Below are 21333 nucleotides of genomic sequence, written 5' to 3' on the forward strand. Positions count from 1 at the left end.
ATTGGCCGGAAGTAGAAGGGCGTGACTTCGGCTCTCTGTAAGAAACCTATTTTAATATCTGATGTCTACTCAAATTTCTTTGTTTAAGTGCTCCTGCTGTCTATATTATTAACGATTTTTGAAAGTCTGTCTCTTTTGTATCTTTTATTTCCCTCTGTTTAGACTATTACTTTTATTTTTACTTTAATATTATATTATTTGTATATATTTTTGTATCTTATTTGTTTACTTATTGCAATGACTGAATATCTGTAAACTATTTTTGGAAATTAAGTTTAAAAAAAGCAGGGTGTTGGGGGAATCACTTTTTCTTCTCTTTTTCATCAAACCACAGTTTTTGCAAGTTCCCGCAATTTTTTTAAGAAAACGTGCCACATAATCAAGGATTTTTGCCCGCAACAATCACAAAAAAACTCTGCGTTTTTCTGGAAGGACTGATTTGTTAGCGTGTTAAGTTCAAATATCAACAATGTTTCTCCAGAATCACAGACTCCAACTTTAACTGGCTGGTGATTTATCTGTTCACGTCTTCTAATCATGATATTTGTATCTACAATTTGGCATTAGTCTGTGAAACATCACAGCTCAGGTGAGTTCTGAAGAACTCCTGGATCTTCTTCCACAGGTGGACTTCAGCTGCTGCATGGGACCTGGGCTCACCCCCCCACAGGACATGATTGCCTGCAACCCCATGAAAACTGGAGGGGCAGTAGGGTCCGTATGGCGGCTCTAGGTAATGCCCTGCTCCAGGGTAAGACACACTCTCAAAGTTGTCCTTCCCATGATGCTGTAGTCTCTCCACCATCCGGTCCATGTAAGCCTTGCTGTCCCAGTTGAGGTCGTCCTCTGAAGCCACAAAGAGGAAACGTCCCTTGGCTTGTTCAATGGGGACCAGGGTGGCCTTGTTCTCCTCTGCCAGCGGATTATGCATAACATTCTTGCTCATAAAGGCCCCTGACTCAGTGGGAACCATCTTGCTGATGTCCATCATTAATGCAGGGAGGATTTGGCTCTTCTTATGGTAGAGGGGTAAAACTGTATTGGCACAACAGCCGTTAATCCACACTGTGGCCTCAACACCTGGCAGGTAAGAGGCTACTGATAGTGCAAGATCTCCGCTTTTTGAAAGGGATAGTACACCAACTCCTTTACTGCCCACCTGTGGAAAAACATGTAAACTATAACCTGCTTTTTACTATTTCTTGTGATGTCACAAAGGTTCCATCTTTTGTAGATAAACAAATGGCGTTTTTCCATTACATGGTACCTGCTCGACTTGACTCTACTTGCCTTTTTTGGTTTTCCATTAAGAAAAAACTATTGATTGGTCAGAGAGAATCGTCACTAATCACTGCGTCATCATTGCTAGCAACAGACGGGGGTGTCCTGAACAAACCCGCTATTTTCAAATTTAAAATTTAAATTTGCTGCTTCCAGCTTCTTTCAAAACAAAATTTGTCTTCTGGCTGTGGCAACAGCCACTGCCGAGAATTAAAAACAACACACCTTTGACGTTTTGTGTGTGTGTCGCGTTAGGTCACGGCAGTTTCCAGCAGCGTCGTTATGACAACCAGCCACGCTTGCTTCACGCATGAGGCGGTACTTAATCTGCAATGAAAAAAGGAGCCGAGCCGAGTGGGTAAGCGCCAATAAATGGAACTTAACTAATTTTAGCCACTGAGTACAGAACTTCTTTTTTTTTTTATCTTTAGCAACCCCAGTGATGGTATGAAAATGACACAGTGGTAGACAGACAAAGTAACAAATGTGTCCTTAAAAAAATACTATCAAACAACTCACCTTATCTTGTTTTTTTAAAAACTCTATAGCTTCTTCGAAATAATCCAGATGGACCTCTTTGATGTTCTTCGCCATGTCATCATGACCGTACAGTGCTACAGTCAGAACCACAAATCCACGGTTGGCCAGCAGAGAGGCCCTTTTCTCTGACAAACCTCCACCAAAAGTGTACAGATCCAACAGGGCAGGGAATGGACCTCTTCCTGGATCAAAGACACATGAGAACCCAAAACTATGGCATCTTAAACTCAGAGGAGAGATATTCAACAAGGGGTCCGTGACCCCCCTAGGGGGTCCTCAGACTGAGTGCAGGGGGCCACCAAAAAAAGTTTCTTTCTTTTCTTCTATTATTATCCATTCATTTTCATCCACCAGTTTAACATGCAACTCAATTTTATACAGTATATGTAGTAGGGGGTCCCTACTCGGCCCCTCTTTCAGCTAAAGGGTCTAAAAAACACAGTGTGGCCACACAAACAGTAGGCTACTTGTTAGTAGAATACATCGTTGTTTTGGTCTCTTCGGGGGATGAGTTAATAATAATCAGGATAAATGAATGCAAGCATTTTCCTTTAACTTTACTAACTGAATGACTGGAAGCATGACAGAGACATAGTCCAACCTGGTGGAGTGAACAGTACTCCACGGATATTCCCCTCTTTGATGGGGAGCCGGCTAACTCCGTCTCCAATCAGAAGCCTCTCATTGGTCGCCTCTGCCAGCATCCTGCCTTCCCCCTCCTTGTCGTGCACAGAGAAATTCACCACATGGTGGTTCAGTGAATTAGTTTTTATAAACCTTCTGTGCAAGGTGTCTGCCCTCATGGACCACAGCAGACCCATGGGTTCCACCCCGATGTAGCTCCCGCTGAGAGAGGGGTCTCTCTCCAGGTCGATCTCCCCGCTCCCATCAGCCTTGTAGGTGGCCGAGGAGCTGAACACCAGTCCCTTGTCGTCAGTGGATCTGGCTCTCATGGTGACCACCTGTCTCGCCCTCAGCCCGGCCACCTTCACCTGAACCGGCTCATCAAACATGCATCTGGCTCTCGGCAGCAGCCTCAGTCGGACTTGGGAGGACATCTCTCCTGAAACATATAAAAAGTAGGGTATTGTTCAAAAATATTCGATACTTGTTCCTAAACAATACTTTTTTCGATACCAAATTTATAAAACAAAAAGAAATTACAACATTACACATTAAGGCACCAAGCTTTTTTTTTTTCAGCTCCTGCATTTCACAAAAAGCATGGATAAAAGAATAGTACAACAAAATAAAACAAATTCCCATACAACATGCATTGGTCGCTCAAAACTGAAGTCACATTGTCAAACCTCTTCACACAGTCAGGGAAACAGAAGTGTTGTCTTTTCCTGGTTTTAAAGGCTGCATTACAGTAAAGTTATGTCATTTTCTGAACTTACCAGACTGTAGTAACTGTTCTAATATTTGCCTTTACCCACTTAGTCATTATATCCACATTACTGATGGTTATTTATCAAAAATCTCATTGGGTAAATATTTTGTGAAAGCACCAATAGTCAACACTATGGATGGATGGATGGATGGATAGATAGTATCTATCCATCCATCCATCCATCCATCCATCCATCCATCCTACAAAAATAGATTGTGCCTTTTGTCTGTCACTGCGTGAACATGTTTACATTTAGGCTATTTCAATAGATGTTTTCAGTCAGTTAAGCCAAATAATTGGGTGACAAAAAGCATGAATATAGACTATTAATTTTACATATAGACTATTAATTTTACAGGCTAACAAATAAAGTGTGGGTAAACTGGTCAGGGCCCTAAAGTATAATCCGTTTTTCGTTTTAAACCAAAAATGAAAAAACGAAAAAACGGGTCGATTTTTCAAAAACAAAACTATGAGCTCCGTTTTCTCGTTTTTCCAATGTCCATACAAATTAAAAATTAACTGGAAAACTGCTCGTTTTTCAACAGTTGTTTTTTTGTTATTCATGTTTCCGTTTTAACCCAAGAGCGAGAATACGGGCTCATTTTTATAATGTGCATAATCATTGAAAATCTGATGGAACACAGGTCTCGTTTATAATGTTATTTTGGTCTTACGTCTTAAGATCAAAGTTGACTAAAACAAATCCGCTCTGGACAGGAAGTAACATTAACGTGTCAAAATAAAAGTATGAGAGCTGTAATAACTGCCAGAAGAACAATGTACTTTAGCTTTTGCCTGTAGCTTGTCAGATTAAGCTACAGTTAATTATTTAGGGTTATATAAAGTATTTAATTGAGCAACATTCATTAATATAAGCCACAAAGGGAGTAATAATGGATATTGTTTTAAAATAGATATAGGATTATAATAATTTTTAAATCACATTTTAAATAAAATCTGCATTCCCCTAGCATTATGTGTGGCGTTATTGAATAGTTTTACTCTAATCTTAAATCAGCCAGTAAAAAAAAAGGCAAAAAATATAAGGGCTTTTTTTAAATTGCTCTGCAGAATATTGTATGTGACATGGTTGACCACATTAGTTGCCAGTGAACATGTCAATGTGATGAAGAACATAAATTAACAAGTTAAAGTGTACTGGAGACTCTCTCATTCTGGTCTGGTCTCCTCAGGCCCTGCAGACTGGACCAGAGTTCACGGTGAGCATGGTAGACCTCCTCACTGCTGGACCTGTGCCTGGATCACCCAGCTCGTTAGAGGTTCACTGCTCATACTAAGCCCTTGAAACAGTAGTTGGCCAATATTGGATAATAAAATATAATACATGATAGGTATTGTGTGGTTGAATTACAATAAGGAATGGTCAATGGTAAGCACTGTGGCCTCACAGCAAGAAGCTACTGGGTTGGAACCCTGGTGGCCCGGGGCCTTTCTGCTTGGAGTTTGCATGTTCTTCCCGTGTCTGCATGGGGTTTTCTCCAGGTGCTCCGATTTCCCTCTCCCTTTTACTTAATTGTAAGTCGCTTTGGATAAAAGCACCAGCTAAATGACATGTCATTTAATGTAATGTAATGGAATGAACAAGTGAACTAAAGCACATATAATAAGACTTAGAACATAACACCATAACAACATAAAACTCAAAGAACTAAATAACAAAAACGATGTGCTGCTGTATGCTTGTGTGCTTTTGTGTGTTGTAAATTAAATAATTGGTACCAGTCCTGACTTTGCAATGCATTATTTTTCTGATCAAGATAACTGACATCTCCTTGTAAGCAATATAAATATTTACTGCCATTGTATTGTTGGAGCAGAAGCAGATGGCACAGAATCATGCAAATGTTTAATGTTACAACCGAGATATCTCTCTCTCTCTCTCAGAACATACACTTTCACAAAGGCTGGTGCATGTTTATCATATATAGTATGGTGCTGTGGACTCAAGTGGCAAATCTGAATCAGCAAAGTGGCCTACTGTAATATTCTAGAAGTAAACCACAAGTGTGGTCCAGTCTGCAGGGCCTGAGGAGACCAGGATGAGAGAAGCAACATGGCAGCTTCCTCACTAATATGTTGAGAAGTTTGCAATGTGGCCCAGTTGTATCTGCATCACAGAGTTCTTCATCACACTCAAATTACAGTTTTTCACAATCACTAATTTCAGAACCATGATGTCATTTTTCAAAACTCTATAGACACAAAACTCAAAACGGTTATCACTTGTAACACAGACTGTCCAATGTTCAAAACATTGCATTGTGCATTCATATATTTAAAGAAATATTGCACTTGCACAATCATTTGTTCAAAAAACTAATTGATTGTGAAATACCGTTGAAATGTTACTTTAGATCACCCACACACAAGCTACCCATAGTTTCACTGGGTCATCGTTCGTACAATCATTACAGTTTTTTACAATCACTTCGGCACTAATTTCAGAACCTTGACGTAATTTTTCAAAACTCTAGACACAAAACTCACAACCAATGATCAAAATGCACATTTTTCAAAACTCTTAACACTTTTTTCAATTGCTTGGATACAACACACATAAAGCTGAGATCATTTGTTCATTTAACAAAGATCATCTGTTCATTATGACACAACTTAACATCAAAGTAACTACTATTTCAAAAAGCAATTCACACATTACAGTTCAGATGATTATCTATTCATTTCATTACAATCATCTAACTATCAATTGATACAACTACTCAAAATGATAAGTAACTGTTGCATTGCTGTAGTATTCTCTCTACTACTGCAGTACTTTTACAGGGATATATTTATATATATATATATATAGTACCATAATGAAACAAATATCACCTATTTTGTACTATAATATTTAATGATTGTAAGAATGATGACCCAGTGAAACTATGGGTAGCTTGTGTGTGGGTGATCTAATGTAATGTTTCAATGGTATTTCACAATAAATTTGTTTTTTGAACCAGTGATTGTGCAAGTGCAATATTTCTTTAAAGATATGAATGCACAATGCAATGTTTTGAACGTTGGACAGCCTGTGTTACAAGTGATGATCGTTTTGTGTGTAGAGTTTTGAAAAATGACATCAAGGTTCTGAAATTAGGAGCAAAGTGATTGTAAAAAGCTGTAATGGTAATGCAACAGTTACTTATCATTTTGAGTAGTTGTATCAATTGATAGTTAGATGATTGTAATGGAATGAATAGACAATCATCTGAACTGTAATGTGTGAATTGCTTTTTGAAATAGTAGTACTTTGATGTTAAGTTGTGTCATATTGAACATATGATCTTTGTTAAATGAACAAATGATCTTTGGTTTATGTGTATTGTATCCAAGCAATTGAAACAAATGATCATTGGTTTTGAGTTTTGTGTCTAGAGTTTTGAAAAATGACGTCAAGGTTCTGAAATTAGTGCCAAAGTGATTGTAAAAAACTGTATTGGCAGTTAAGTTGGTCAACCATGTCACATGAATATTCTGCAGAGTTGCAAAAAGAAGCCTTTTCATTTAAGTGGTCAGGTGGTTTAGCCCTTGTGTTGTCTTATAAATTGGGTCATTATAAATGTTATTGGCATAACTAAATTGACCATTTCATAAAGCATGAAGTAATTTATCACTCAATTCTGGGTTACCCCTTTTATCCAACTTCATTCCGCTCATTAGTTTTACACTTATTTTTTGCATTCATGGTCAACAGACCTCATTTACATGAATTATACCTAATTTCTCAGTAAAATGAGGATATACTATTAGTTGTTTTGGATTATAACAGACTGATATATTCAATTCACTTTTATTTATAGTATCAAATCATAACAAGAGTTATCTCAGGACACTTTACAAATAGAGTAGGTCTAGACCACACTCTATAATTTACAAAGACCCAACAATTGTGTGTGTGTCTGTCTGTGTCTTTATGTCTGTCTGTCTGTGTATGTGTGTGTTTATGTGTGTGTGTGTGTGTGTGTGTGTTTCTGTGTGTGTTTATGTGTGTGTGTGTGTGTGTGTGTGTGTGTGCATGTGTCTGAGTGTGTGTGTGTGTGTGTGTGTGTGTGTGTGTGTGTCTGTGTGTATATATGTGTGTGTGTGTGTGTACTTGTAAATATATCTTCTGTAAAGGTCAATGGTGCCTTATTGCACTACCAGGTCAAAATTCACCCGGGAAGACCATAACTACTATAAATTTGATTAAAACACCCAAAATGTTATGAAAGTTGTGAATATTAATTTACTTGCAAAGAGCATTGGAAGGGAACAATGCATGTTGTTTTTGGTTAATTTGGTTGAAAGAAACCCAAATTTCTTATAAGAAACTTTGAAAACACGACAAAGTTAACCCGAAGACAACACAAGTGTTAGATGCCTTTTTACTGGCTGGTGTACGATTAGAGTAACTAGTCAATAACTGCCACACATAGGCTAATAATAGATGAATGCAGATTTCATGTGATTTAAAAATTATTATTTAATAATTAAATACTTTATATAACCCTAAATAGCTAACTTTAGCCTAATCTGACAAGCTACAGGCAAACAATGTATTCATAAAGTGCCTCATTCTTCTGGCAAAAATTATTATAATCCTATTTCTATTTTAAAACAATATCCATTCTTACTCCCTTTGTGGCTTATATTAATGAATGTTGCTCAATTAAATACTTTATATAACCCTAAATAATTAACTGTAGCTTAATCTGACAAGCTACAGGCAAAAGCTACAGTACATTGTTCTTCTGGCAGTTATTACAGCTCTCATACTTTTATTTTGACACGTTAATGTTACTTCCTGTCCAGAGCGGATTTGTTTTAGTCAACTTTGATCTTAAGACGTAAGACCAAAATAACATTATAAACGAGACCTGTGTTCCATCAGATTTTCAATGATTATGCACATTATAAAAATGAGCCCGTATTCTCGCTCTTGGGTTAAAACGGAAACATGAATAACAAAAAAACAACTGTTGAAAAACGACCAGTTTTCCAGTTAATTTTTAATTTGTATGGACATTGGAAAAACGAGAAAACGGAGCTCATAGTTTTGTTTTTCCGTTTTTGGTTTGAAACCAAAAACGAAAAATCGACCCGTTTTTTAATTTTTGGTTTAAAACGAAAAACGGATTATACTTTAGGGCCCTGACCTAAACTCTTAATTTGAAAAACAATGAGTGCATATCCTGTCAATCAGATTTAGCACCACCCACAGGGGAAAATCGGAATATCAAGTGGTTTTTCTGATTTCCGTGCAAGAACGGGAAAACCAAAAATCAAGTCATAATTTTGATTTTTCGTTTTTCTAAAAAAACGGAAAAACGGAAAAAGGAGTTGTTTTCTCGTTTTTTCGATTTCATATGTGACAGCAAAAACAAATGAACGAACGGTACCTGGGTCCAGGTACCGTTCGTTCACACTTGATATTCCGATTTTCCCCTGTGGGTGGTGCTAAATCTGATTGGCAGGATATGCATTCATTGTTTTTCAAATTAAGAGTTTACCCACACTTTATTTGTTAGCCTGTAAAATTAATAGTCTATATGTAAAATGAATAGTCTATATGCATGCTTTTTGTCACCCAATTATTTGGCTTAACTGACTGAAAACATCTATTGAAATAGCCTAAATGAACATGTTCACGCATTGACAGACAAAAGGCACAATCTATTTTTGTAGGATAGATAGATAGATAGATAGATAGATAGATACTTTATTGATCCCCAAGGGGAAATTCAAGGTTCCAGTAGCTTAAAGACATCACACACAACATACACATACGTCACTAACAGGATCATAAAAAAGCAACTCCACATGAATAGCATGGACAATGAAATAAAAAATACTAAATAAATAAAAAAAATCCACATGAATGTACTAAGGGATGTATAAGCATGAGACGCCTCTGAGACTGACCCTGTGATTCAGTATGTCATGGTGGTAGTGCAAATAGGTCCAATAGTGCGAGGATAAAGTCTAGAGACCAGCATTAAATATGGACAATATAAGAGATCAAAAGTCAATATTAGAGGTTTGAAGTATTAGGGTTACTGCCATTGTTCATGTATTAAGTTATGTTAGACCTCAGTCCAGGCTGGTGGGAGGAGGGAGGGAGGGATTGTTCATATATGGGCTAATATAGCCAGTAAACAGTGTAAACAGTAAACAGTGGGCCAGTGGACAGTCAGTACATAACTGTTATTGTAGGAGGTAGTGGAAGTGGTGGAGAGGGAGGAGAGGCAGACAGACTATGCAGAGAAGTCTCTCTCTCCTCTTCTCTTTAGTGAAGCATTGTAGAGTTGTATGGCCCTGGGGACAAATTACTTTAATGCGTTAGCTACATAATAGTTATAATAGAGTATGCTAACGTTAGATTGTAGTGGAACGAAGCAGCACTTTCTAAGGTCAAAAATCGCAGATAAAAGGTTTTGAACCAAACACTACACAATCGGACATGTTTCAGCAGGAATGTGACCCGGAATTGGGGAGAATTTAACAACACTACCAGCTAAGATGACATGTTTACTGTAGCATGTAGCTACTATAGTGGTATAGCAGTGGTCGTTGGAAGAGCTGTCATTCCGTCTTCGAAAGGACACTTATGTACGTTTACACTTCATCGCATTAATAATATACAGTCTATGGTTATTAGTCTTGATTGTTTGTATGACTATTGTATAAGAAAGATTTAATAAAAAAATAAAGTTGTGATGTTTGGTCGCTGTTGGTCGTCAAGTGTTTCAACGCATGCGTGGTACAAATCGCACAGGGACTGAGCCCAGTTCCACGCAAGCCCAACACAGTCCAACTTTTTCCTGAATGCAGATACTTTATCATGTACCAAAAAGACATGGCCCTCCTTTCCATAGATCATTTCATTATTTTTAATATTTTTTAAATATTCCCCTGCTTTTTTTACACCTACTACACTAACCTTTTCTCAGTCTCTCTCTTTTTCCAAAGTGACAGATAAAATCTCTTACTTTTGACCTAAACAGGTGTTACTTTATGTGAATGTATACATTTTTAAATGGTTTCTTTAACAAATGTCCTTGGTAACTTTGGCCCAAAGTAATCTGTGATAAACAGTATTATGTTTCATCTGATTATTTATTATCGTCAAATTAATCCAGCAATTATGTTTTTTAGTTCTCGATCGAATTTAACCCTCATGCCCTCCTTAAAAAAACGTACTCTCGACACCTTCGAGGCAAAAATGTCCACGCACACAAAAACTGCTATTAAATCATCATATATCAATATTTTTTTCTGCTTTTTTTTCATAAATCACTTAAACAACTTCTAACCTAATCAAAACTACCAAACATTCAATCATTTTCAGGATTTTAACCCTTTAAATGCCAGTTTATGTATTTGAAGTATTTCATTTTTTATTACAAAAAAACACAAAAAATTATTTTTTTTCCAGATAATGAATAATATCTAGATGGGGCTTTGGTGGGGATTAGAGGCTTGGATATGTCAAAGATAAGCAACAAAATTAATTTGATTGCATTAGTATTTTTTACATAGTGCCAGATACTCCCTTTGGACACCTTCGAGGCAAAAATGTACATGTCCAAAAAACATGTCCAAAAAACTGATATTAAATCATCATATTTCAATATTTTTTAACTTCTAAATTGCTCAAAACTACCAAACATTTAATAATTTTCTGGATTTTAACCCTTTAAATGCCAGTTTTAAATCTTTGAAGTAACAATTATTTATGAAAAACCCAACAAAACATTAATTATTTTCCATAAAATAAATCATAGGGGAATGGGGCTTTGGTGGTGATTAGAGTCTTGGATATGTCAAAGATAAGCAACAAAACTGATTTGATTGTATTAGTATTTTTTATGTAATTCCAGATACTCCCTCTGGACACCTTCGAGGCAAAAATGGCCCCATTGACTTCCATTATAACCACATGTTTTGATCTCACTGCCTTTACAGTATAAAACCATGCATTCTGTAATGTCAGCATTTCACTTGGAAGAAAACTAGTCATATTTGACATTACAGGTTCACGCAAACTCACACACACACACACACACACACACACACACACACACACACACACACACACACACACACATACACACACACACACACACACACACAAACACACACACACACACACACACACACACAGAGCTCCATAATATAACTATAATTTCATGCATCGGCCTACAAGGCCAAAATGGTTGAATCTGGTGAAATACTGTAAAAATGTCAAATATGACTAGTTTTCTTCCAAATGAAATGCTGACATTACAGAATGCATGGTTTTATACTGTAAAGGCAGTGAGATCAAAACATGTGGTTATAATGGAAGTCAATGGGGCCATTTTTGCCTCGAAGGTGTCCAAAGGGAGTATCTGGAATTACATAAAAAATACGAATGCAATCAAATCAGTTTTGTTGCTTATCTTTGACATATCCAAGCCTCTAATCACCACCAAAGCCCCATCTACATATTATTCATTATATGGGAAAAAAATCATTTTTTGTGTTTTTTTTTTATAAATAATTACATACTTCAAATACATAAACTGGCATTTAAAGGGTTAAAATCCTGAAAATGATTGAATGTTTGATATATGATGATTTAATAACAGTTTTTGTGTGCGTGGACATTTTTGCCTCGAAGGTGTCCAGAGGGTACAAAATGAATCATTTAAGTATAAAAGACATGTAAGACTAAAAAACACTGGATTTAAAAACTTTGGCTGAAAAGAAGGATTCCTACAAAAGTTCATGCCATAAGAAGTAACACAGCAAAAATGATCACAAAATGAAAAAAAAAACTTGACAAAAATGTACAAAAATGACCGAAGAGGGCATGAGGGTTAAGATGTATAAGCTCAGATCAATGAGGCATGTGGGCTATAAATAACAAATAGACAAAACAAGAATTTAAGTTAATAAAAACATCTAAAACAAAGAATAAATGTATTATTTAAATTTGTATGATGAGTATTAATGGAACGATCATTTTGTCAGTCATGACAGAATGAGAAAGTAATTTGTCCCCAGGGCCATACAACTCTACAATGCTTCACTAAAGAGAAGAGGAGAGAGAGACTTCTCTGCATATTCTGTCTGCCTCTCCTCCCTCTGCACCACTTCCACTACCTCCTACAATAACAGTTATGTACTGACTGTCCACAGGTCCACTGTTTACTGTTTACACTGTTTACTGGCTATATTAGCCCATATATGCACAATCCCTCCCTCCCTCCTCCCACCAGCCTGGACTGAGGTCTAACATAACTTAATACATGAACAATGGCAGTAACCCTAATACTTCAAACCTCTAATATTGACTTTTGATCTCTTATATTGTCCATATTTAATGCCGGTCTCTAGACTTTATCCTTGCACTACTGGACCTATTTCCACTACCACCATGACACACACTCTCATACTGAATCACAGGGTCAGTCTCAGAGGCGTCTCATGCTTATACATCACTTAGTACAGTCATGTGGATTTTTCATTGGATTTTTTTATTTATTTAGTATTATTATTTTTTTTTTATTTAGTATTTTTTATTTCATTGTCCATGCTATTCATGTGGAGTTGCTTTTTTATGATCCTGTTTGTGATGTATGTGTATGTTGTGTGTGATGTCTTTAAGCGAACCTTGAATGGGGATCCCATGGGGATCAATAAAGTATCTATCTATCTATCTATCTATCTATCTATCTATCTATCTATAAATCTATCTACTTTTGACTGGGAACAAAAAATTGGTTAACATGACTTTGAACACAACAGGATTAAACAATGAAATGGGTCTTCTCCTCTCCTACAAAAATAGATTGTGCCTTTTGTCTGTCAATGCGTGAACATGTTTACATTTAGGCTATTTCAATAGATTTTTTCAGTCAGTTAAGACAAATAATTGGGTGACAAAAAGCATGCATATAGACTATTAATTTTACATATAGACTATTAATTTTACAGGCTAACAAATAAAGTGTGGGTAAACTCTTAATTTGAAAAACAATGAATGCATATCCTGCCAATCAGATTTAGCACCACCCACAGGGGAAAATCGGAATATCAAGTGGTTTTTCTGATTTCCGTGCAAGAACGGGAAAACCAAAAATCAAGTCATAATTTCGTTTTTTGGTTTTTCTAAAAAAACGGAAAAACGGAAAAAGGAGTTGTTTTCTCGTTTTTTCGATTTCATATGTGACAGCAAAAACAAATGAACGAACGGTACCTGGACCTACCTGGACCCGTGTGCCTATCCTGCGTTACCCGTGCCTATATTTGTTCGGTCTTGGATTTTGGACTTTATTCTTGTTTTTGTTTTTTCGCTTGTGGAGCGTATACGTTCGGAGAACGTTCGATGTAACCAAAAACGAACGTTCCCAGAACGTTCTGGGAACCAAAAATTGTTAGCTGGGTACCTGCGTTCCCGTTTAATTACATGTGCCTTTGTTTTAATAATTAAAGATATTTTGTCTTCATCTTGACAGTATGGGTATGAAAGAAATTTAACTTGGTTGAATAGCGATAACAGTCTATTATTTTCCGGTGTTTGGGGATCAGTAGCCCACGGCAGGCTAATTACGGTCTTGGATAGGATATTTATATGAATTGAATGTCTATACAGTTACAATAAATTGTGATGGATGCAGTTTGGTGTGTGGTGGTTGACTTTGGCTGAAAACTTCACTCTGGAAAATTTGTCAGCACCCCCAATGAGAACAGCATTTACTCCTGTTTGAGTAGCATTTGCTGTAAACTACATTGCCAAGCTGTTGCACGTGCCTTTAATAATAATATATAATAAGCGACCTACCTTCAGTTAAAGGAATAGTCCAATATTTGCTTCACTGTCCCTTGTGTTTTATATATTGTGCTGTACAGACATGCTAACAGCCAGCTAACATGGCTGTAACATAGGCAAATGTACAGTTTAGACTTTGGACCCGCTTTCCACGTTCGGTAAAGTTGGAAAGACATTCACAGATTCGAACTTCCGAGATCAATAACTTCTGAGCAAAACGTTATTAAATCACAAACGACGCATCTTTTCTACCGTAGTAAGGTAAACAACGACCTACAAACTCAATTTCATCAAAACGAGCCGTCCTCATTGACATATAGGCCGTCCTCCAACCTAAAGAATTTTTTTTTTTTTTTTTTTTTATTGACAAAATGTAGTTTACAAAAAATCAGGTAAGCAATGATAGTACGTGAACAACAAGTGCACAAACTTATGAAAATAATAAAAAAAATTATATATACATATATAGAAACATACGAAGCAATACAAACGAAAAATAACAAAAATATAAAAGAAATAACAGACAATACAAACAACAACAAAATAAAAAAAGTACAAGAAGACATACATTTACAGTTAGTCAGAGGTTTCAGCTATGGGTTTCAGGGGAAAAAAAGCTCTACAGTTTCCACAATTGTAATACTTTCTTTGTTATCCAACGTTCTAAGTGACTTCTGTAGAGATTTAAATTCTATGAGAAAAGGTACAAAATTAGGAGATGAGTTAGAAAATTTCTGCTTGTGAATATAGAATTTTGCATACAGAATAACAAAATGTATTAGATACTCAAGATCACCATTACCTGAATTATCGTAGAAACATATGATATCTTTAAGGTTAAAGGAGTAGATAAAGTTGGTGGGTTCAAAAAAGTGAGACTCCAAATCTGTCCAAAATCTTTGGAGATTTCACAAAAAAAAGTGAGATATTGTTTCAATATTCTGTTTACAAAATGTACAGGAAGAGTCAATGTCGGTAAATCTAGCAACAAGGTGATTAGTAGGGTATATGTTATGTACAATTTTGAGGTGTACTTCCTTAGCTTTGTTAGAAACACAGTAATACGGTAGAAGTCAAGCCTTTCTCCAATTTATGTTCTCAATTTTGGATCTCCACACAAACTTGCCCCATGGCACAACTGCATTCTTTCTCTGAAATATTTGGCGAATATGCTTATTGTTACACTTTATGTGTGTTACTTCAATTCCATCCAATGATAGTAAAGGCTGTGATATAACGTTTTATAAAAAAATGTAAAATTGTATAAAACCTCGAGCCAAACACCCCCAGAAGCCTTTTCACCTGGGTCTAACACTGGGCAAGTTAGCGTGAGTAGCATTAGCTGCTGAGTAGCTTAAGCCGCGGGCTAATGGACCCACGTTTGTATCTCTTAAATGACCCCACTAATAATGCCCGAAATGATACCAAAGGTCTACACTAGTATATATAGGTTATGCTCTCGTAAAAATGATGGATTGGAAAGTGTGTAAGTACACCAGAAGTTTATGAACACTTGCCTGCTCTGCTTCTGCTTTCTGTCTGCTGTTGTTGCTGCTGCTCGCTACCTGCAGTTAGAAGAGTGCTTAGGGCCGTGCTTATAAATTACTACACCGAAAAGAGATACAACAAAAATATGTATTAATTTAATGATTAAATAAGGTAATGTCTCCAAACTTAACCTCAATTATTACTTGTCTCCTGCTAGTTATATTACAGCACTTACTTTAAAAAATAAGTTAAATTAAAAAAATATTTTGTTGCATCTCTTTCGGTGTTGTAATTTGTAGATGTCCCTAAGCACTCGTCTCACAGCAGCAACAACAACAGCAGAGAGCAGAAGCCAGCAGGCAAGTGTTATTTACATAAACTTCTGGTGTACTAACAAACTTTCCAATCCATCGTTTTGTGAGTGCATAACCTATATGTACTAGTGTAGACCTTTGGTATCATTTCGGGCATTATTTGTGGGGTCATTTAAGAGATACAAAGCGGGTCCATTAGCCCCCGCTTAAGCTATTCAGCGGCTAACGCTACTCTACGCTAACTCGCCCAATGTTAGACCCAGGTGAAAAAAGCTTCTGGGGGGGTGTTTGGCTCGAGGTCATGGTGCAAAGGACCCTAGGGTGAATTACTCCGAACCATCACTTTAAGTAATTTTTTATAAGTAGAATTAAGAGAAATAACATTGGTCTCTACAAGCACCCGGCGGTGAGACTACATTAAGACGAGTGCTTAGGGACCGTCTACAAACTACAACACCGAAAAGAGATACAACAAAAATATTTATTTATTATTATTTTTATTTGAATTTAATGATTTAAATATGGTTGTGTCTCCAAACTTACCTCAATTATAACTTGTCTCCTGCTAGTTGTAATACAGCACTTACTTTTAAAAAATAAGCATAATCATAATTTAACACTGGTGTAAACGGTATGTGCTGGTGGCAGGAAACTTCACTCCGTGTGTGTGCGCCTCGTCCATAATGTACAACGTAGCGGGACAATTAGGGACTGTTCGTTATTTATTTAAAGGTCCCATGTCATGAAAATTTCACTTTATGAGTTTTTTTAACATTAATATGCGTTCCCCCAGCCTGCCTATGGTCCCCCAGTGGCTAGAAATGGCGATGAGTGTAAACCGAGCCCTGGTTATCCTGCTCTGCCTTTGAGAAAATGAAAGCTCAGATGGGCCGATCTGGAATCTTGCTCCTTATGAGGTCATAAGGAGCTAGGTTACCTCCAGAGATGGGAAGTAACGAAGTAAAAATACTTCATTACTGTACTCAAGTAGATTTTTCAGATATTTGTACTTTACTTTACTATTTATTTTTGTGGCGACTTTTTACTTTTACTCCTTACATTTTAACAAGAATATCGGTACTTTCTATTCCTTACATTTTAGAAAATACTTTATATATATATATATATATAAAAATATATAAATATACACACATATATATATATATAAAAGTATTGTTTCAGCACCAGGAAAATGTTGTGTTTTCCCTATTTTTTCTTCGGGGTTAAGGGGGGGAATGATGTGTCACCTTTTTCAGCCCTTCTGAGTTTGCAGGTGTGATAAAAAACTGTTGTATATTCTTATGCAAGGATGAGAACATAGATATGAAATGCCAGCAATACGTGTTTTTCTTTTAATAAGCATGGAACATTAAACAGTCAAACACAGAACATTTATCACAAAATCTAAAGTTATAATAATAAAACACAATTTCAAAAAAAAAATCAGTACTTTCCTGTAAACTGAAATGTCTGATACGCCTCAGTTCATCAGAAGCATCTACATATTACACCTTCTACCATCATGTTAAATAAAATAATACAAATAAATGAAAAATTCACTAAAAATAGAACATTTCTGTTAATCCATGATTTGTTACATTATTCCAGCATTTATCTTTTGAAAAAACGGTAAATATAATAATAAAAAGAGGAATATAAAAATGTTGAACCAAACATTCAACTAAATATTGCACATTTGATTGATCTCAGTCTTCACGATAAACTAATCGCATTCTTCCAAATCTTGATTTCGATTTGAAGACGATTCATTGTTCAGCCCTAGAAAGCGTTCTAAAGTTGTCAAATAAATGTAGAGTATAAAGTATAAAGAAACATAAAATGGAAATACTCAATTAAAGTACCATAACATTGTACTTAAGTACAGTACTTAAGTTAATATAATTAGTTACTTTCCACAATGTTGTTTTTTAGTTATCTAGAACAGATAACAATCTTATTAAAAATTAAACAGTGTTAAAGTTTATGAAGCAGGACACACAGAATGACACATGGCTTGAGTTGAGCATTATTGTGATTTAATTTACTATGTCTTATATCACAAAGAAAGTCTTTAAAAATGCAGACTAGGATTTCTGTATATAAACTGTACACAAAAAGCAAGGCACTATACATTCAGATTTAACAAGCTGCTGTTTCTCTTTCTCGTACAGGTCAAACCTTTAAAATTACAACTCTTACATCTCAGTAAGTCCAGAGCCACTTGAGCAGTTTAACACAACCGAGCGACACGAGTTCCCTACGTGGCCTGACAGCATCCAGACACTGTAGACAACAAATAGAACGACGACTTTCCTTACAACATCTGACGTGACAGGATCTGTTTTTACATAGATACACACACATTTACACAAATAAACATTACACACAAAGATTATATACAATCATTCAACATACGTACACAACCATAGCATGGCACTCTGACACCGAGCGTTCTAGTGTGCACATTTCCATCCGTTAAGTCCACGAGTGTTGACTTTTAATGTTTGGAGGAAACTCCAAATACGCACAAATACCATGTATGAACCAAAGCAAGGTGTTTTTACCTTCTCTTAAACCGTTTTGAATTCCATTTTGTTATTTAATGACAAAGTTGAAAGGTAAAGCATGACTATAAGCAAGGGGAGTGCATCTCCAATCTCATCCTTCATGTAGGTTTTCTTCCGATTCTGATACTTTCTATCTCGATGTCCTCGTGTCTTAACACCAAAACAGGTTTCACAGGTATGTGACATTTCCTGTGTCTCCATCTCAACTGTCCACTTTTTATCCGCCTTCCCTCTTCCATTTAAAAACTTCCTCAAAACAGTCCTTTGGCCTTCTTTAAGTTCACTTGCTTCCACCCTGGTAAACCTTCATATTCCTCTCTCTTCATCTCCAAAGCCTTCTGCAATTGGAAAGAGAGACACATGCAGTTAATTAAATCAGGAAGACAATGACACAAGTAATTGGACTTGAATTTCAAATACTGTGTCAAAGGGAAGTATTGGTGTTTTTCCTGTAACTGACAATAGGAGTGGAGCTGTGAACCATGGGTCGTAGCTACTGAAGGAAAAATGACAAAACAAATGCAATTTTATGATCCGTAGAAATGTTTAGTTTTTTAGGAAAACTATCTAAGGAAGCTATCATTTTTCAAATTGCAGTAAATCTTGTTTACTTGTTGTCCTTTAAGTGAGGATGTTTATGCTAAACCATCTTTTAAACATGCCTGAATGTTTCTACTGTAAGTTCCTCTACACCAGAAAGTCGTATTGTCAGGTATTGTATCGTATTGCCAAGAAATATTTCTTTGTTCTCTCAGTTAGATGTCAATGCTAAAATGCAGTTTCAGATTATTCATATTACTGTAAAGTGCATCATACAGGTTTCTATGAGAAAATAAAGCAATGTCTTGTACATTTTGGACTTATCTGGTATATATATTTTTGCTGATTTACATCTGGTAATTCCATTTCTGTTATAATACACTTGCTGTTTTGTCAATACTGGTCAGTAAGAGAACCCACACACTGATGGCATGCTAATAATATATAGTATATGTGGGTTGTTAGCAAACCAATTCTATCTTACAAGGACAGTTTAGTTGTATCAGTGATTGCATGCCTCCATTTTGTGCTCCATAGACTGCAGTGTAGCTGAGGGTGAATCATAAGTCTATCTATCCAAACGCAGAGGATAGATTCTCAGTTGGTGGAAGGTGTGTGTGTGTGTGTGTGTGTGTGTGTGTGTGTGTGTGTGTGTGTGTGTGTGTGTGTGTGTGTGTGTGTGTTTGGGCTGGACGATATGGACCAAAAATCATATCTCTGTATTTTTCGGCTAAATGGCGATACACTATACAGTATAGTGTACTTCTGTATTTTTGACAAAGTGGGTTAAATGTTTATTTTTAAGTCAAAGCCACTTGTGAGATGTCACAAGCAGTTTTATTAAAACAGATTATGATCAAATCAGAGGGGGAGTGCGATGGACTGAAGTGTATGATACAAAAACTTTCTTGATCATGAAGCTGGTAGTTACTGTACCATCATCTGGTTTATCATCAAAGTGTCTGAACTACACTGCAGACTGGATTCTCTACTGACATAGTGACGGCTGACTCATTATGAACGGGTCCTGCGTGGGTTGAATGTACATCGGCGGCTCAGCAGCATGTCTGTACCGTCACTGCGCTGCATTTTTATGAACTATGATTATCTGGCCATGGGTCACATCTCTCGCCCGGGTTCAGCAGGCGCCGTCTCACGCAATATTACTCATGGAATTGAGTGGAAGTGGGGGCAGGGCAGCGCGGAGAGTGAGAGGAGAGGATCCAAACACAGGCACGGCTTTACAGAAGAAATGGGTTATGTAACGCAAACCACATCTATATAAAAACTGTATTGTCTAATCCCATATCTCGTTTGAAAGATATATCGATATATATTAAAATATCAACATAACGCCCAGCCCGTGTGTGTGTGGAAGAGAAGCGGCAGCAGCAGAGAAGTGTACAGGAGTGTGGTGTAGTTAAAGGTGTTGGAGAGGAACAATGGCTGCACAATTTAATGTCTCTAACAGTTTAAATTTGACAAAAGTTGTGTTTAAACACCTCATTTACAACCTTAGCTGTTCATATTACTGTAAGGAAGTGTGTTAAAAACATCTGAATCAAAGTTAATCATCGAGGGCCCATTTCTGCTGGAAAAAAATGACACAAAACAGAGAAAAGCATCAAATCCTCACGTAGAAAAGATCCAAACAATGTTTGTTGTCATTGCTTGAAGAATGGCAATTCATCGATTATCAAAATAGAGGTTGATTAATTTTCTGTCAAATGACTAATAGATACATTTTTTATCATTCCTAATATTTCGTCTCTTTTTTTTCCAAGCAGAAATGGGATAAGTTTAGATTTTAGGTAGGTGTCATTTTATGTATGTTATCTACTGTGTGAAGAGCTGTGAGTGCCAAATCCTTTGTGACTACAGCTGATATAAAGGACCTGACCTGACCTAACTATGATGTCTAACAGAGTAGTCAGGGTGTTCTTTTCAGATGTAATCGTGCAGCCAAGTGCAAAACTTCCATCCTCAACCAGCGCCACACTTAGGAGACAGGAGTGACACAGGAGTTTTCAAACCACATGAAGAGAGAAAGAAAAACACAGTGCTGACGTGCTGGGAAAAGAAGGACAGGTCGCCTGAATGCTGATGAATCATATGAGTGGCTCTTCTTACCTGAATACACCTACAACTTGGTCTGTAAAGTGAGAGTTACATGGGGTTAGGATGGTTTTATGAATACGGAGTTGTAGATTTAGAGGAAAATCCACCTTTGAATGGTCTTCCTTTTTAATTTATACATAAACTATGATCAGTTTCAAGATGAAGAAGAACTTCTGTTGGTTTTGATGTACTCAGTCTGCATGTATCTCTGCCTCATTGATGATGGATTTCTTACAGGGATGATGGATGACTAATTGAATCACAAACCTC

At 36.5% G+C, this 21333-nt stretch overlaps 2 protein-coding genes across 12 annotated transcripts in view; both read right to left on the reverse strand.

The window, feature by feature from the left end:
* Positions 1-368: 368 nt before the first annotated feature.
* LOC120568655 (acyl-coenzyme A thioesterase 1-like) lies at positions 369-14357 on the reverse strand. Of its 2 annotated transcripts, XM_039816308.1 has the most exons (5): positions 14049-14357; positions 2423-2884; positions 1801-2003; positions 1507-1608; positions 369-1159 (listed from the first exon to the last, which is right to left on the reverse strand). In XM_039816308.1, exons 2-5 carry the CDS (start codon positions 2877-2879, stop codon positions 551-553), a joined length of 1371 nt encoding a protein of 456 aa, XP_039672242.1. In that variant the 5' UTR covers positions 2880-2884; positions 14049-14357; the 3' UTR covers positions 369-550. The 2 variants fall into 2 exon arrangements, with proteins under 2 accessions (XP_039672242.1, XP_039672243.1); XM_039816309.1 differs by lacking the exon at positions 1507-1608.
* A 3495-nt stretch (positions 14358-17852) lies between these two features.
* The window catches only part of LOC120568044 (supervillin-like), an 85052-nt gene continuing 81571 nt past the window's right edge, over positions 17853-21333 (reverse strand). For 9 of the 10 annotated variants that reach the window (XM_039815236.1, XM_039815230.1, XM_039815234.1 and 6 more), the window contains one exon: positions 17853-18743. In XM_039815236.1, coding sequence (XP_039671170.1) covers positions 18657-18743 — 87 coding nt within the window. In that variant the 3' untranslated portion in view covers positions 17853-18656. Of the gene's footprint in view, positions 18744-21075; positions 21098-21333 lie in introns of all 10 variants that reach the window. The other variant, XM_039815232.1, reaches the window with a different exon arrangement.

Source organism: Perca fluviatilis, chromosome 11, assembly GCF_010015445.1.
Source record: "Perca fluviatilis chromosome 11, GENO_Pfluv_1.0, whole genome shotgun sequence".
NCBI classification, from domain to species: Eukaryota; Metazoa; Chordata; class Actinopteri; order Perciformes; family Percidae; genus Perca; species Perca fluviatilis.

Coding starts and splice junctions, on each gene's coding strand:
- LOC120568655 (XM_039816308.1), bottom strand. CDS start 2,879: ATGTCCTCCCAAGTCCGACTGAGGCTGCTGCCGAGAGCCAGATGCATG. Junction 2,004..2,422: donor AGTACTGTTCACTCCACCAG/GTTGGACTATGT, acceptor TCTTTGATCCAG/GAAGAGGTCCATTCCCTGCC. Junction 1,160..1,506: donor ACACACACAAAACGTCAAAG/GTGTGTTGTTTT, acceptor GTTTTTCCACAG/GTGGGCAGTAAAGGAGTTGG.